Source organism: Dryobates pubescens, chromosome 3, assembly GCF_014839835.1.
Source record: "Dryobates pubescens isolate bDryPub1 chromosome 3, bDryPub1.pri, whole genome shotgun sequence".
Lineage (NCBI taxonomy): Eukaryota > Metazoa > Chordata > Aves > Piciformes > Picidae > Dryobates > Dryobates pubescens.
Genome location: NC_071614.1, coordinates 11789103 through 11804912, shown reverse-complemented (window position 1 = coordinate 11804912; position 15810 = coordinate 11789103). Strand labels below are relative to the sequence as shown.

General features: G+C 47.1%; 1 protein-coding gene across 12 annotated transcripts in view; it reads right to left on the bottom strand.

Annotated features, from left to right (window-relative positions):
• Nucleotides 1-6598: 6598 nt before the first annotated feature.
• The window catches only part of ZNF521 (zinc finger protein 521), a 336867-nt gene continuing 327655 nt past the window's right edge, over nt 6599-15810 (bottom strand). For all 12 annotated transcript variants that reach the window (XM_054179658.1, XM_054179666.1, XM_054179667.1 and 9 more), the window contains one exon: nt 6599-6689. In XM_054179658.1, coding sequence (XP_054035633.1) covers nt 6660-6689 — 30 coding nt within the window. In that variant the 3' untranslated portion in view covers nt 6599-6659. The remainder of the gene's footprint in view (nt 6690-15810) is intronic.

The following is a 15810-nucleotide window of genomic DNA, read 5'->3' as shown; positions in this document are numbered from 1 at the left end:
CTGCAGAGCCTGGGAAACACAAGTGGTGATCACTTTCTTCTTGCCCAGGAGTTTCCAGAGCAACTCCTCTAGAGTCCCTCCTGTAGAGCAATGAGAGCACTGGACTTGGAGTGAACCAAAGGAATTCTGCTAACCCCTCCCTGTGAACTGAACTACCTAAAATGCATTGGAAAGTCTAACCTGGGCAACAGGCTATGGCAATGCCTACAATAGTAAAAACTCCTACTTCACAGAATCATGGAGCCACACAGTGCTGGGTTGGAAGGGACCTCACAGATCATCTGGTCACAGGATCACAGATCCCAGGATGTTAGGGGTTCGAAGGGACCTCCAAAGATCGAGTCCAATTCCGCTACCAGAGCAGGATCATAGAATCCAGCACAGATCACACAAGAACACATCCAGATCTTAAAAGTCTCTATAGAAGGAGACTCCACAACCTCTCTGGGCAGCCTGCTCCAGTGCTCTGTGACCCTCACAGTGAAGAAGTTCCTCCTCATGTTGAGGTGGAACCTCCTGTGCTGGAGTTTCTATCCATTGCTCTTCGTCCTATCCCAGGGTGCAACTGAACAGGGCCTGTCCTTTCCTGCCTGACCCCCAGCCCTCAAATATTGATAAACATTTATTAAATCCCCTCTCAGTCTTCTCCTCTCCACGCTAAACAGCCCCAGGGCTTTCAGCCTCTCCTCACCAGGCAGTGCTCCAGTCCTTTCATCATCCTTGTAGCCCTCAGTTGGACTCTCTCCAGCAGATCCCTGTCCCTCTTGAACTGGGGAGCCCAGAACTGGATGCAATATTCCAGGTGTGGTCTCACCAGGGCAGAGTAGAGGGGGAGAAGAACCCCTCTGGATCTGTTGGCTACACTCCTCTCAATGCAGCCCAGGATTGGCCACCAGGGCACATTGCTTTCCCATGCAGAACTTGTTATCCACCAGCACTCCCAGGTCCTTCTCCATGGGGCTGCTCTCTGGTCCAGGCTCTTTTTGCTGTACATGGCTCCTACAGGTTCAGTAGATGCTAAAATTTGGCATGTAAGGTCTCAGCACCATTCTTGGCCATTGGAATGGGCTGCCCAGGGAGGTGGTGGAGTCACCATCACTGGAGGTGTTCAAGAGGGGATTGGATGTGGCACTTGGAGCCATGGTTTAGTTGTCAGGAGGTGTTTGGTGACAGGTTGGACTTGATGAGCTGAAGAGGTCTTTTCCAACCTTAAAGACTCTCTGATTTCCTCATACATCCAGTGCTGAGGCATTGTTTGGGCAAATCCCTTCACTTCTGCAGCATAAATTCCACATTTATACCTGCCTTAGGTCTGTGGAGTTTGCTAAGCCCAGCAAGTACAAAGGACTAATGGTTGAATTCAGCTATCACTTACACTAAGACTCATGTCCACTGGAAATCTTGGGAATGAAGCCAGACTCAGAGGTAAAAGGATACCTTGTCCATCAATCTACCCACACAACCTTCTGAATAGATTTCTCCTTTCACATGAGGTGAAGGGCACAAGGAAGGGCTTCCTTCAGCTTTCTCCGACCCAGGTCGGAGAGAGGCAGGCCCTAGGCGAGGGGCACACAGAGCTGTCTCTCCTTGCAGCAGGCAAGATGATCTGCCTCTGCTCTTGATTCCTCTAAACGCTCTGCTAATTCTCCAAGGGACACTCAGCTCTCATTGGGAAGTTCAGATGTCTGCCATAATCTATTTAAACAGCTCTTTAGGTATCACTGAGAAACCTGTTACTTTAGCCAAGGTAAGAGGATGCCAGCACTCGATACCGGTCGCCAGCTCTCAGAAGCCACCTGGGGCTGCCCGTGCCCACAGGACCCCTCCGCTCCCCACCGCTGACCCGAAGGGATGAGTGAGGCACCAAGTAAGTCCTCAGCACTCTGCTGTTGCTCTGTTTACTGTTCCTTTATTTACATCTCCAGAAATTCAACATCTCTGTGTGTTTAGCAAGCTGTCATGACATGAGACGCTGGTAATAGGCTCTGTTTTGCTTGCTAACATATTTCTGACATATTTTAGCTTTTGATTATAAGATTGCATCTTTCCCAGCTACCATCTGTCTCAGCTCAGTGGCACTCTGGCATTTACAAAAACAGTAGGGTGTAATATTTCTTATAGGCTTGAAGTCCCTGCTAGAAACATGTTATTTGCAGTCTTAACCAATATGCCACACTTTCACACATGAAGGCTGCGATGCCTTTCTAGCCTTTAAAGGTATCTGTCACACAGAAAGAGCTCAGCATCACATTCAATTTGGCTGAGAGGAGTAATATATTAATGAGAATGAGAAATGGGAGCAGTTTCCTCCTTAGAATCAGCACTGGCACCGTGTGTGCTCTTGCCTGTGTTTATCCTTTTGTCAGCACAAATGAGATGCTCAGAGGAAAAGATCAGGAATGTCTTCTTCTTTTTTCTTTTCTTTTTAATTAGGGTTAGTATTTGGTAAAGTCTGCACAATATTCTCCAAGCTGGATTTTTAAACATGACTTTCCCCACCCCCCCTTGGAATATGAAGAGTGACTGAAGGAGCTGGGGCTGTTTAGTTTGGAAAAGAGGAGGCTGAGGGGACACCGCACTGCTGCCTCCAACTACCTGAAAGGAAGTTGTGGAGAGGCTGCTGCTGGTCTCTTCTCACAGAACAAGAGGGAATGGCCTCAAGCTGTGACTGGGGAGGTTTAGACTGGACATTAGGAAACATTTTTTCCCAGCAAGAGCGGTCAGGCACTGGAACTGCTGCCCAGAGAGGTGGTGGAGTCACCAGCGCTGGAGGTGTTTAAAGGTGGTTTGGATGTGGTGCTTGGGGATATGGTTTAGGGGTGACCCTTGCAGAGTAGGGTTAGAGGCTGGGCTTGGTGATCCTGAGGGGCTTTTCCAACCAATGTTTCCATGATTCTGTGCTCTGGTCACCAGACACCATCACCAGAACAAGAGGACACAGTCTCAAGCTGTGCCAGGGGAAGTTTAAGTTGGGGGTGAGGAGAAAGTTCTTCACAGAAAGAGTTGTTAGCCATTGGAATGTGCTGCCTGGGGGGGGTGGAGTCACGGTCCCTGGAGGTGTTCAAGAAGGGATTGGATGTGGCACTTGGTGCCATGGTTTAGTTAGTCATGAGGTGCTGGGTGACAGGTTGGACTTGATGATCTCTGCGGTCTTTTCCAACCTTATTGAGTCTATGATTCTATGACTTCTTTCCTCTCTGTGTTTCATCTGTGGAGTTCAGCAAACTGAAAATCACACTTTGTATCTGCCCTGACAGCACCAGGCAAGCAGCTCCAGCCCAAAGTGATGAGCAGCTCTTTAACTGCACTATTTCAGGTTTCCATGGGATAAAAACCTGTAATTCCAGCAACAGAATAAGAGACTTTAATAGCTGGAGAATGTGGGGTTTGGGTCCTTTCTCATAGGTGAGGTGGAGTAGTGGGGGATACTGGGAGGCAAGAAGAGTTCTTGCATTTGCAGGCAGTCAGGGGCCAGTTCAGACCTGAGCAAAGTTGTTAGGTCTTGTGACAGCTCCCCTTGGGCCACCGTGCTGGTGAGCATCACGTTGTGGTGTGCACAGTCTCCAGTTCTGCTGCCTGGGTCAGAGGGGAGGGTGAGAGATGGGAGGTTAACAGAGCTGCTGTGGCTCCTGCTTGTCAGTACTAGCCCCAACACAGCAAATAGTGCTGCACTGAAACCCACCACTAATGACACACAGAAGCTGTGTGGTGACTCCTCTGGCAGTCAGCGTGTCAAGGGTACAGGTATGAAGCTGCTGAGGCTGTTTAACAACCCAAAGCAGGCTGCAGTGACTACTGCCCTCAGGCACACACTGCCTTGCAGTGGGCCAGGCTGGACTCGATGCTCTCTGGAGGTCCCTTCCAACTCCTAATATTGATTCTGGGATTACATTTATTCAGATGCCCAGCTCTGAGAAAAGTGACCTACTCCTGGTCCTGATACAATGGGATCCCAGAATCACAGGATCATTTAGGCTGGAAGAGACCATCAAGATCACCTAACAATTAACCCAACACTACTCAGCTGCTAACTCATGTCCTACACATCTTTTGAATCCCTCCAGGGATGATGACTCAACCACTTCCCTGGGCAGCCTGTTCCATGCCTTGACAACCCTTTCAGGGAAGATTGTTTTTTTCCTGATGTCCAACCTAAACCTCCCTTGGTGCAACTGGAGGCCATTTCCTGAGGCTGTTTCTTGCAGGTCCTTAAAGCACTACAGCAGCAGTAACAATGCTGCTTCCCAGGGAAGCTTTTCTGGGGCTTTTTAGTCTGGAAAAGAGAAGACTGAGAGGGGATTTAATAAATGTTTATAAATAGCTGAGGGCTGGGGGTCAGGAAGGAGGGGACAGGCTCTGCTCACTTGCTCCCTGTGATAGGACAAGAAGCAATGGATATAAGTTGCAGCACAGGAGGTTCCACCTCAACACCAAGGGGGAACTTCTTCACTGTAAGGGTCCCAGAGCTGTGGAACAGGCTGCCCAGAGAGGTTGTGGAGTCTCCTTCGCTGGAGACTCTCAAGGCCTGTCTGGATGTGTTCCTGTGTGACCTGAGCTAGATTATATGGTCCTGCTCTGGCAGGGGGGGGGTTGGACTGGATGATCTCTTTGGGTCCCTTCCAACCCCTGACATCATAGTATCATAGTATCAGTCAGGGTTGGAAGGGACCACAAGGATCATCTAGTTCCAACCCCCCTGCCATGGGCAGCGACACCCCACACTACATCAGGCTGGCCAGAGCCTCATGCAGCCCGGTCTTAAACACCTCCAGGGACGGGGCCTCAACCACCTCCCCGGACAATGCACTCCAGGGCTTCACCGCTCTCACGGTGAAGAACTTCCTCCTCACGTCCTGTGATCCCGTGGAAGAAGACGAGACACAAGCACGCTCACAGGTAATGGTAAACTGAATTTATTTCCTTTTTTGGAAAACAATTCCAGTAATCTCCAGGTTCAGACTGCAGAGTAAACATTAAGAACAGTAACATACAGGTTAGTTCAACTGAGTCAAGAATTTGGCCGTGGTGAAATCATTTAAGGAAAAGTCTTGGAACACTCAAAGCTTCGAACGGTATCCAGGAGGAAAGAAAAAAAAAAACCACAAACCGAAACGGAACGGAACAAACCCAAACAACAACAGAGAGAGAGAGAGGGGAAAAAAAATGAAACCCCCTCAAAACCCCACCCCCCCCCAATAAAAATTGAAAATACAAAAAAAAAGAAAAGAAAGAAGAAATTCCTTTGACAATCTACATAACAACTATTGCATATATGGGTAATGCTATCTGTCATATCGCAAGGCTTACAAATATATATATGGGCCTTATTCAACCGGGGGGATTCCTGCTCTGTCACAAAGTCTCTTCATAGTTTTTATTCTTTTTCTTTATTTTTTCCTCTTTTTTTTTTAAAAAAGTTTTATTTTTCTCCTTTTCTTTTTTTTTCTTTTTCTTTTCCTCTTTTTTCCTTTTTCTTTTCCTCTTTTTTTTTCTTTTTATTTTCCTTTTTTCTTTTCTTTTTTTTCTTTTCCTTTTTTCCCTTTTTCTTTTCCTTTTTTCCTTTATATTTCCTTTTCTTTTCCTTTTTCCCTTTTTCTTTTCCTTTTTCTTTTCCTTTTTTCCCTTTTTCTTTTCCTTTTTTTCCTTTTTCTTTTCCTTTTTCTTTTCCTTTTTCTTCTCCTTCTTTTTCCTTTTTCTTCTCCTTCTTTTTCCTTTTCCTTTTCCTTTTCCTTCTCCTTTTCCTTTTCCTTTTCCTTTTCCTTTTCCTTTTCCTTTTCCTTTTCCTTTTCCTTCTCCTTTTCCTTCTCCTTTTCCTTCTCCTTTTCCTTCTCCTTTTTTTCCTTTTCCTTTTCCTTTCCCCCCCTTTTTTCTTGTATTTTTTCCCCTTTTCTTCTCATTTCCTTCCTTTTCTTTTTCTTGCAAGAATCTTCATTGATAAAAAATAAGTCCTGAAGAGTCATCCTCTTGTACACCAAAAACAAAAAAAAAAAAAAAAAAAAAGAAAGGAGAGATTGCCCAGGGCTTGAAGCTGAAATGAAAGGAAGTCCTAACAGAGCTGCAATGGAACAGAGTAATCAACCTTCTCCCTCCTCCTTCATCAACGACTCTCGGTCTCAAGGTTCGGTTGGGTGTTGGGTGTTGGTTGGTGGTGTTGTATTTTTTTGTCCCCTCACACAGTATTATTATTATTATTATTAATTATTATTATTATCTGTATCTTTCTTGAATAGGGCCCAAGTCCACTCGTCTTTATAAGACCATTTTAGTTATCAGACAACATAATACATGTGCAACACTTTATATACAAGGAAGTCTATCCGGTGCTCCAAGGTTCAAACACATGAACATCCAACAGCTTTGATAATACAAGGTTTGGGGGTTTTTTTTGTTTGGTTTTTTTTTGGGGTGGGGGTGGGTGTGGGTTTTTTTTTGTCTTTTTCTTTTTTTTTTTTATGGTACAATACAATGTTTCTGAATAATATACATTAACAATGAAAGTTTCGTGCAAAGAGTAAAATGTGTTCCCTTTTTTTCTTTTTTTGTTGTTGTTTTCTTTTCTTCTTTTGTTTTTAAATGTTTTGTTTTCTTTTTGTTGATGTTGTTGTTGTTGTTGTTGTTGTTGTGCCACAAAGAGTTCTCTGGAAGAGGAGGGACTCGCACTAGCTGCTGTGCTGGGTCATCGTATGGTTCTGGAAGGGGAAAAAGAGAAACAGCTTAGTCACACCATAGAACCATAGAGTCCTAGAATCATAATCATAGAGTCATAGAGTCATAGAATCATAGAGACATAGAATCATAGAACCATAGAATCATAGAGTCATAGAACCATAGAATCATAGAGTCATAGAGTCATAGATTCATAGTCATAGAATCATAGAGTCATAGAGTCATAGTCATAGAGCCATAGAATCATAGAGTCATAGATTCATAGTCATAGAATCATAGAATCATAGTCATAGAACCATAGAGTCATAGAGTCATAGTCATAGTCATAGAATCATAGAGTCATAGAATCATAGAGTCATAGATTCATAGTCATAGAATCATAGAATCATAGAGTCATAGTCATAGAATCATGGAGTCATAGAATCATAGAATCATAATCATATAACCATAGAGTCATAGAGTCACAGAATCATAGAATCATAGAATCAATAAGGTTGGAAAAGACCAAGTCCAACCTGTCACCCAGCACCTCATGACTAACTAAACCATGGCTCCAAGTGCCACATCCAATCCCCTCTTGAACACCTCCAGTGATGGTGACTCCACCACCTCCCTGGGCAGCACATTCCAATGGCAAATTACTCCTTCTGGGAAGAACTTTCTCCTCACCTCCTGCCTAAACCTCCCCTGGCACAGCTTGAGACTGTGTCCTCTTGTTCTGGTGTTGCTTGCCTGAGAAAAGAAACCAACCCCTTCCTGGCTATAACCTCCCTTCAGGTAGTTGTAGAGAGCAATAAGAATAGACTAGACTAGACTAGACTAGACTAGACTAGAATTAACCAGGTTGGAAAAGACCTTTGAGATCATCAAATCCAGCCTATCACCCAACACCATTTGATCAACTAAACCATGGCACCAAGTGCCTCATCCAGGCTCTTCCTAAACACCTCCAGGGATGGTGACTCCACCACCTCCCTGGGCAGAACATTCCAATGGCCAATCTCTCTTTCTGGGAAGAACTTCTTCCTAACATCCAGCCTAAACCTCCCCTGGCACAGCTTAAGGTATTTATACCACAGGTATTTATGGGAGAAAGGAAGAGGCAACCTGATCTAGTGTGAGGAGTTTGATCTGGATGATCTTTGAGGTCCCTTCCAACCCTAACAATTCTATGATTCTATGTAAAACCAATCACAGCATCACAGGATGGGAGGGGTTGGAAGGGATCTCTAGGGATCGTGGAGTCCACCCCACCCCTGACAAAGCAGGATCACCCAGGGTAGGTCACATGGGAACATATCCAGGCAGGTTTTGAAAGTCTCATGAGAAGGAGATTCCACAACCTCCCTGGGCAGCCTGCTCCTGGGCTCCAGCACCCTCACAGGAAAAAAAGCTTTTCCTCTTGTTGAGGTGGAACTTCCTGGATTCCAGTTTGTATCCATTGCCCCTTGTCCTATCACTGGGCACCAGTGAAAAGAGCCTGGCTCCTTCCTGACACTCACCCCTCAGATATTTATAGGCATTAATAAGATCCCCTCTCAGTCTTCCCCAGGCTAAAGAGCCCCAGGTCTCTCAGCCTTTTCCTCATAAGAGAGATATTCTATCCCTTCAATCATTTTCCCAATACATGCTGTAAAATGATGGACTGGGAGGATGATGTTCAACCTGTCCTTGTTTCAAAGCAGCCACAAGACACTCCTTTATCAGAGAAAGTTTTCCCAGCTCTTCCACACTGGTGTTCTTTCCCATGGCAATGGACTCTAACTAGGAGTGGGCTGACCTGCCCCAGTCAAACTGCAAACCAGGTCAGTGGTTCTAGGGTTTGCTTACATACACCTCATGGTTTATGCATGATGCAAACTGGAAGTGCAATCATTTGTCATAAAAGTCCCAGCTGCCTACTGACCAAAAATATGCTAATTGGATATGCTAATTCCTAGGCTGTGGCACCACTTTGAATGTTTCACTGCATTAAAACCTATTTCCCCCTGAACAGCACACACAGTGTCTTCTGTGAAAGTCAGTCTGTGCCTAGCAGAGGGCTCAGAGAGTGAGGAGAAGGCAGGAAGGGCTGCACAGCCCTTCCTTGGGTCACCAAAAGCCACCTTGAGTAAATGCAGTGCCTTCTGTGAGGTGATAAAGCATGGACACAGGAGTCTGAAATTCTCCTTTCCCATATGAGTAACCACCAAATCCAGCAGTAAACACAAGTTTTGCCCTATTTCATACCCCTGCCTTCATCAAGCTGACTAGTTTCAGGGATGAGAAATGTTATTTCAAAGCCTGCACTGACTCAGATCCTTCAGAGGGATGGAGCTAAGAGCAAAGATCCAGTCTAGTATGTGCTGAGTCTTGTACAACGTTCACTGGATGCACAGATAAGGGAAGGCGGCCTCTGAATGCTGCTTCTCAGACAGCAGGGCAGGCACTGATTAGTGATGAATTTCCCCCTTGGTACTCCGGGCCAGACTTGGGCCAGTGACCCAGAGGGCAGGGGTGTCACATCCCATAATTTGCTCCCAGCGCACCCAGTCCCTTCACTCTGCTTTATTAAGTTAATCTGTCTTAAACCCCCTTTGGACTAACGTGCTTCAGGAGGAAGCTGTTCCCAACAGACGCTCATAATTCTCCACGAAGTGAACATCTACCGAAGCAGCCCCTCCGGAGCCACCCATGGAAGCAGCCCTGCTGCAAGCAGCGGGACCTGCAGCGTGCCTGCAGCACAGCAGCACAGCAGCACAGCAGCACAGCTCTCCTTCCTCCCCTTGAGCTCTCCCCACGCTGTGCACGCACACAAACGATCTTTCATGGGACGTTTGGCAAGGGAAGGACCTTACAGGCAGCCTGAGGAATTTTTAATGCGGTGCCATTCTCAAGATTAAAGGAAAACGGCCACGGTGACACTCGAAGATGCAATTTCCAGATGTGAATACAGAATGATTTAAGGCTGATGGCAGGAATTCCAGACTGTCCAAGGCCAGAGAGTGTTAAAAAAAACAGACTCGACCACTTGATTGCATCTAGCTTCTTATCCTTCCCACACGGTCACTTGGAAGTGCTGTAAAGCAGTAACAATAGCTGCAGATGAAAACGTTGCCTGGTCACAGGTAATGGGCTCTGACTTTAAACCACAAAAGCAAGGAAATGAAGAGTTAAGCCTGACAGTCAGCCCCTTTGTCATCCTCTTGTGTCCATTCACTGCAGCACTTCGAGCAGAGCGGCTTACTGGAGAGCCTGCAGTACCTAGAAACATCAGGACAAGCTGCACATGGGGCGGCAGCCTGGATTCTGATTGCCTTCCCTGCTTCAAGTAGGTGAAGTCACACAGGAGTTGCTATATTGCAAAGAGATATTTTGTGGGGGGTTTTGGTTGCATTTTTTAGGAGGGGGTCTTTTGTTTCTTATCTACTGAGAGAAAGCATGTCAGTCATCACAGGATCACAGCAGCACAGGATGTTAGATGTTGGAAGGGACCTCCGGAGATCATCCAGTTCAACCCCCCAGCCAGAGCAGGAACACAGAATCCAGCACAGGTCACACAGGAATGCATCCAGATGGGGCTTCAAAGTCTCCGGAGAAGGAGACTCCACAAGCTCTGCGATGTCCTGGTTTTATTTCTTTTCCTCAGTGAAACATGCATTAGCAGTCTGGGATGAAGAGTTGCATATGAAACAGCCAAAGGTGTTTTGGAAGGAGGGCCACAAAAATGATCAAGGGGTTTGGAGCACCTCTGCTACAAGGACAGGCTGAGGGAGCTGGGGGTGTTCAGCCTGGAGAAGAGGAGGCTCAGGGGAGACCTAATAGAAGCCTTCCAATAATTGAAGGAGCCTACAAGAAGGATGGAGAGAGACTGTAGGGACAGGATGAGGGGCCATGGCTTCAAACTAGAGGAATGCAGATTTAGATTGGATGTTAGGAACAAGTTCTGCACCATGAGGGTCGTGGAACACTGGATCAGGTTTCCTAGGGAGGTGGCTGAGGCCCCATCCCCGGAGATAAACTTCCAGGGGAAGTTTAGGCTCGAGGTGAGGGGAAGGTTTTTCACAGAGAGAGTTGTTAGGCATTGGAATGTGCTGCCCAGGGAGGTGGTGGAGTCACTGTCCCTGGAGGGATTGGATGTGGCACTTGGTGCCATGGTTAAGTAGTCACGAGGTGTTGGGTGACAGGTGGGACTTGATGATCTCTGAGGTCTTTTCCAACCTTATTGATTCTATGATTCTATGATAGCCAAGGTGAGGCTCGACAGGGTTCTGGGAAGCCTGATTTAGTGGAGGATGTCCCTGCTGACCGCAGAGGGGGTCGGACTGGACAACCTTTGGAGGTCCCTTCCAACCCAAACCATTCTAAGATTTGATGATTCTACGATTCCAAGTGCAGCTCTAACTCTGGCTGTGATGACAGTTTTTATTAAGAAATAAAAAAGCCCAAACACAAAGGAAGCAAAATAAAACACCACATAAGGACTGCCTCGCCCCTGCTCTCTGTGTCCCTGACTCCTGTGCCCTGGTGCAAAATGAGATTCTCTAGAGATAATGAAGAGATAACAGGGAAAGAAAAAAAACAACCCAAGGGTTGGAGAGAAAAAGGAGCCAGGGCAGGATCTGAACATGAGGAAAAGCTTTGAGCAGGTTAGGCCTTAAAAAGACAACCATATTTACTGCAAACAGCCAAAACAAAGCAAGGGCTTCCAAAGTAATTAAGGTTTCCCAAATGTGAGGGGCTAGGGAGAAAGACCTATTTGGCTAAATGGCAACAAAAAAACCCACACCAAGTGGAAGCACTTCAGCATCACAACAGCCCCAAGACAAGCAGGCAAGGGATGGGAGGAGAGAGATAAGGAAAGGAGGAAAATTCTGTAATCCCACAGAGAGCCATATTCCACTCCACCAAAAGCCATCTATTGGAGACCCCATGTCTAAGTGACTGAAAATTGCAAACATTAATCCCAGTTATGAACTGTTGCTGTTTTTATGAGGGGTGTTGTGTTTAAAAATTTAGGGAAATAAAATACAATTCTCTTCCATTATCCCCAGAGCAGAGCTCCACTCGGAGAGTCTCTTTGCCTGGTGTGCAGCCAGCTCCTCCCCAGCAGTGGGAGCTCAGGCAGGTGGGGAAAGCAGCATTTGGAGCTCCCACTGGCAGGGACATAGGAGCACAGGACACCCAGAGAGAGCACAATATTACAGGCAGGATCCCCCTGTGCAGCTCGGAGGCTGTGCTGCCCTTCACTGAAGTCACATCACACAAGCTTGCAACACACCTCCTCCAGAAACTCCTAACCACTTTGCCTGGGTTTGAGGCAATTCGTGCATCCCCTCTGCCAAAGAGAAGCCATTTAGCTAATCAGAGACATCATATGATCCCCTTCCTTGCCTACTCAAAACTGGATAGCACATAAACACATCTGTTTAATTATAGAATCATACAATTGTTAGCGTTGGAAGGGACCTCAAGGCTCAGCCAGTCCCAACCCCCCTGCCGTGGGCAGGGACACCTCACACTACAGCAGCTTGCTCACAGCCACATCCAGCCTGGCTGAAAACACCTCCAGGCATGAGGCTTCCACCACCTCCCTGGGCAACCTGTGCCAGGCTCTCACCACCCTCATGGGGAACAACTTCTTCCTAACATCCAATCTCAATCTACCCATTTCTAGTTTTGCTCCATTCCCCCCAGTCCTATCACTCCCTGACACACTCAAAAGTCCCTCCCCAGCTTTCTTGTAGCCTCCTTCAGATACTGGAAGGCCACAATTAGGTCTCATCAGAGCCTTCTCTTCTGCAGACTGCACAATCCCAACTCTCTCAGGCTGTCCTCATAGCAGAGCAGCTCCAGCCCTCTGCTCATCCTCGTGGCCCTTCTCTGGACACTTTCCAGCATCTCCAAATCCTTCCTGGCACAGAGGCTCCAGAACTGGACACAGAGCTCCAGCTGTGGTCTCAGCAGAGTGGAGCAGAGGGGCAGAATCCCCTCCCTGGCCCTGCTGGCCACACTTCTCTTGCTGCAGCCCAGGCTCTGCTTGGCTCTCTGGGCTGCAAGTGCTCACTGCTGGCTCCTCTTGAGCTTCTCCTCCACCAGCAACCCCAGGTCCTTTTCTTCAGGCCTGCTCTCAAGTCAGTCCCTGACCAGCTTGTATCAGTGCTCGGGATTGCCCTGACCCAGTTGCAGAACCCTGCCCTTGGTCTTGTTGAACCTCATGAGGCTGCCATAGGCCCAGCTCTGCAGCCTGTCCAGGTCCCTCTGAATGGCAATTATGAGGAACTCTCCCTATGAAGCAAACTATTTCAATTTCCTACTTAGCCATGGAATGGGAAAAATAGTTTTTCTTAACACAGTCTTTCCTGGACACCAGCAACAGCCCTGTGCACATTTCCAGGAGCTGTGATCTCACGAGGAGAAACCAGTTTGCAAACAAATGCAAGCTTTTGCTTGCACAGAATGGAAGAAGAGCGAAGCAGGAGGCGTGTGTGTCACTGCATTTGTTACCACACAGACACAAGCCAAGCCAGCAAAACTCCTGCCTCTCCCATTTCCCTGTCTCAGGAAGCAGGTGCACCACCTGAGAACACAAACATTCAGCGTATTGCACAAGACAGATAAACTCTCGACACATATTTCCCCCTGTTCCTAGAGACAATTATTGTTTGGTAGCAGAATCCAGAAACCCAGCTGTTACATGAACTGATATAAAACAAGATGCCACCTCTTTTCTGCATGAAAATGATCTGAGTTCTGCCTGCTGGAAGTGTGGAGGGGTTAAACACATGCAAAGATGTCACAGGAATACTGGGTGCACGAATCTGCTTGGCAATAAATATCTGGTCTATTCTATTCTATTCTATTCTATTCTATTCTATTCTATTCTATTCTATTCTATTCTATTCTATTCTATTCATAGATATGTGTCTGTGTGTGTACATACATATATCATAGAATCATAGAATCAATAAGGTTGGTAAAGACCTCAGAAGTCCTCATGTCCAACCTGTCACCCAACACCTCATGACTACTAAACCATGGCTCCAAGTGCCACATCCAATCCCCTCTTGAACCCCTCCAGGGATGGTGACTCCACCACCTCCCTGGGCAGCACGTTCCAATGGCCAATCTCTCTTTCTGGGAGGAACTTTCTTCAGCCTAAACCTCCCCTGGCACAGCTTGAGACTGTGTCCTCTTGTTCTGGTGCTGCTTGCCTGAGAGAAGAGACCAACCCCCACCTGGCTACAACCTCCCTTCAGGGAGCTGTAGAGAGCAAGAAGGTCTCCCCTGAGCCTCCTTTTCTCCAGGCTGAACACCCCCAGGTCCCTCAGCCTCAAAGATGCCTCAGGAATCCTGGGTGGAAGAATCTGCTTGGTAATCAATCAACCAATCAATCAATCAATCACTAAATAAGCAAAAATGACACAAAAGTACTGGGGGGAAGAATCTACTTGGTAAATAAATTAATAGATAAATGCAAAGGTGTCAAAAGAATCCTGGGGGGGAAGAATCTACTTGGCAATAAATTGATCAATCAATCAATCAATAAATCTGTGAAGATGTCACAGAAATACTGGGTGGGAGAATCTCTTTGGCAATAAGTGCATCAACCAATCAATCAATAAATAAGCAAAAATGACACAGAAATACTGGGTGGAAGAATTTCCTTGGTCAGGAAAGAAGTAACTATAGGCAAAGATGTCAGAGGAATACTGGGTGGAAGAATCTACTTGGCAATCAATCAATCAATCAATCAATCACTAAACAAGCAAAAATGACACAAAAACACTGGGTGGCAGAATCTCCTTAGCAAAAAAAATAAGTAATAAAAGTATATATCTAAAGGTTTCTTTGCAGGAGTGCCAGAGACAAAAGAGGTCACAGTATTTTGCTGGTGTTTGCTGCAGGTCTTTGTGTTTCAGACAGTGCACCAGAAGTATTAGCTGGCAAGAAGTTCCTGCCCACAGCATCAAAATTAATGAAGGGTGTGTGGGGGAAGTGATCCAGAGCTATAGCCACAGCCTCAGTGTATCACAGGATCACAGTATTGCCAAGGGTGGAAGAGACCTCGAGGATCATCGAGTCCAACCTGTCACCACAAAACTCATGACTAGACCATGACACCAAGTGCCACATCCAGTCCCCTCTTGAACACCTCCAGGGATGGGGACTCCACCACCTCCCTGGGCAGCACACTCCAATGACGACTCTCTCAGTGAAGAACTTCCTCCTCACCTTGAGCCTAAACTTCCCCTGGTGCAGCTTGAGACTGTGTCCTCTTGTTCTGGTGCTGCTTGCCTGGCAGAAGAGACCAACCCCTTCTTGGCTACAACCACCTTTCAGATAGTTGTAGAGGGCAATGAGGTCACCCCTGAGCCTCCTCTTCTCCAGGCTAAGCAACCCCAGCTCCCTCAGCCTCTCCTCACAGGGCTGTGCTCAAGGCCTCTCACCAGCCTTGTTGCCCTTCTCTGGACACCTTCAAGTGTCTCAATCTCCTTCTTAAACTGAGGGGCCCAGAACTGGACACAGGACTCAAGGTGCGGCCTAACCAATGCAGAATACAGGGCACAATGACCTCCCTGCAACTGCTGGCCACACTATTCCTACTGCAGGCCAGGGTGCCATTGGCCTTCTTGGCCACCTGGGCACACTGCTGGCTCATGTTTAGGCAGCTGTCGATCAGCACCCCCAGGTCCCTCTCTGTTTGGGAGCTCTCCAGCCACTCTGACCCCAGCCTGTAGCTCTGCCTGGGGTGGTTGTGGCCAAAGTGCAGCACCCAGCACTTGGACTTGTTACATGCCATGCCATTGGACTCCGCCCACCTGTCCAGTCGGTGGAGGTCCAGTGGCTCATGAGAAGCTTTAATGGGAGCTGTGGTGGCAGTCAGTGTAAATGGGACCTTCCAGGAGCGGCTGAAACGAGACGCGGCTGTACCTGGCGAGCAGCGCCGGGAAGGCACAGGTGAAGAAGCACAAAGCTGAAGCCTGGATGCCTTCTTTCGACAGATGGTAACAGTACCACGGCAGCATGTGATTGTTTTGCCTTAGCTCAGGAACACAAACATGACTAATCAATCATCGCTGATTAAATAATTACGGTGCCCTCCACGTTAGCACTTACCAGGAATCTGTGTACGTTATGGATCGGCTCGGAAGGGGTTGGGGC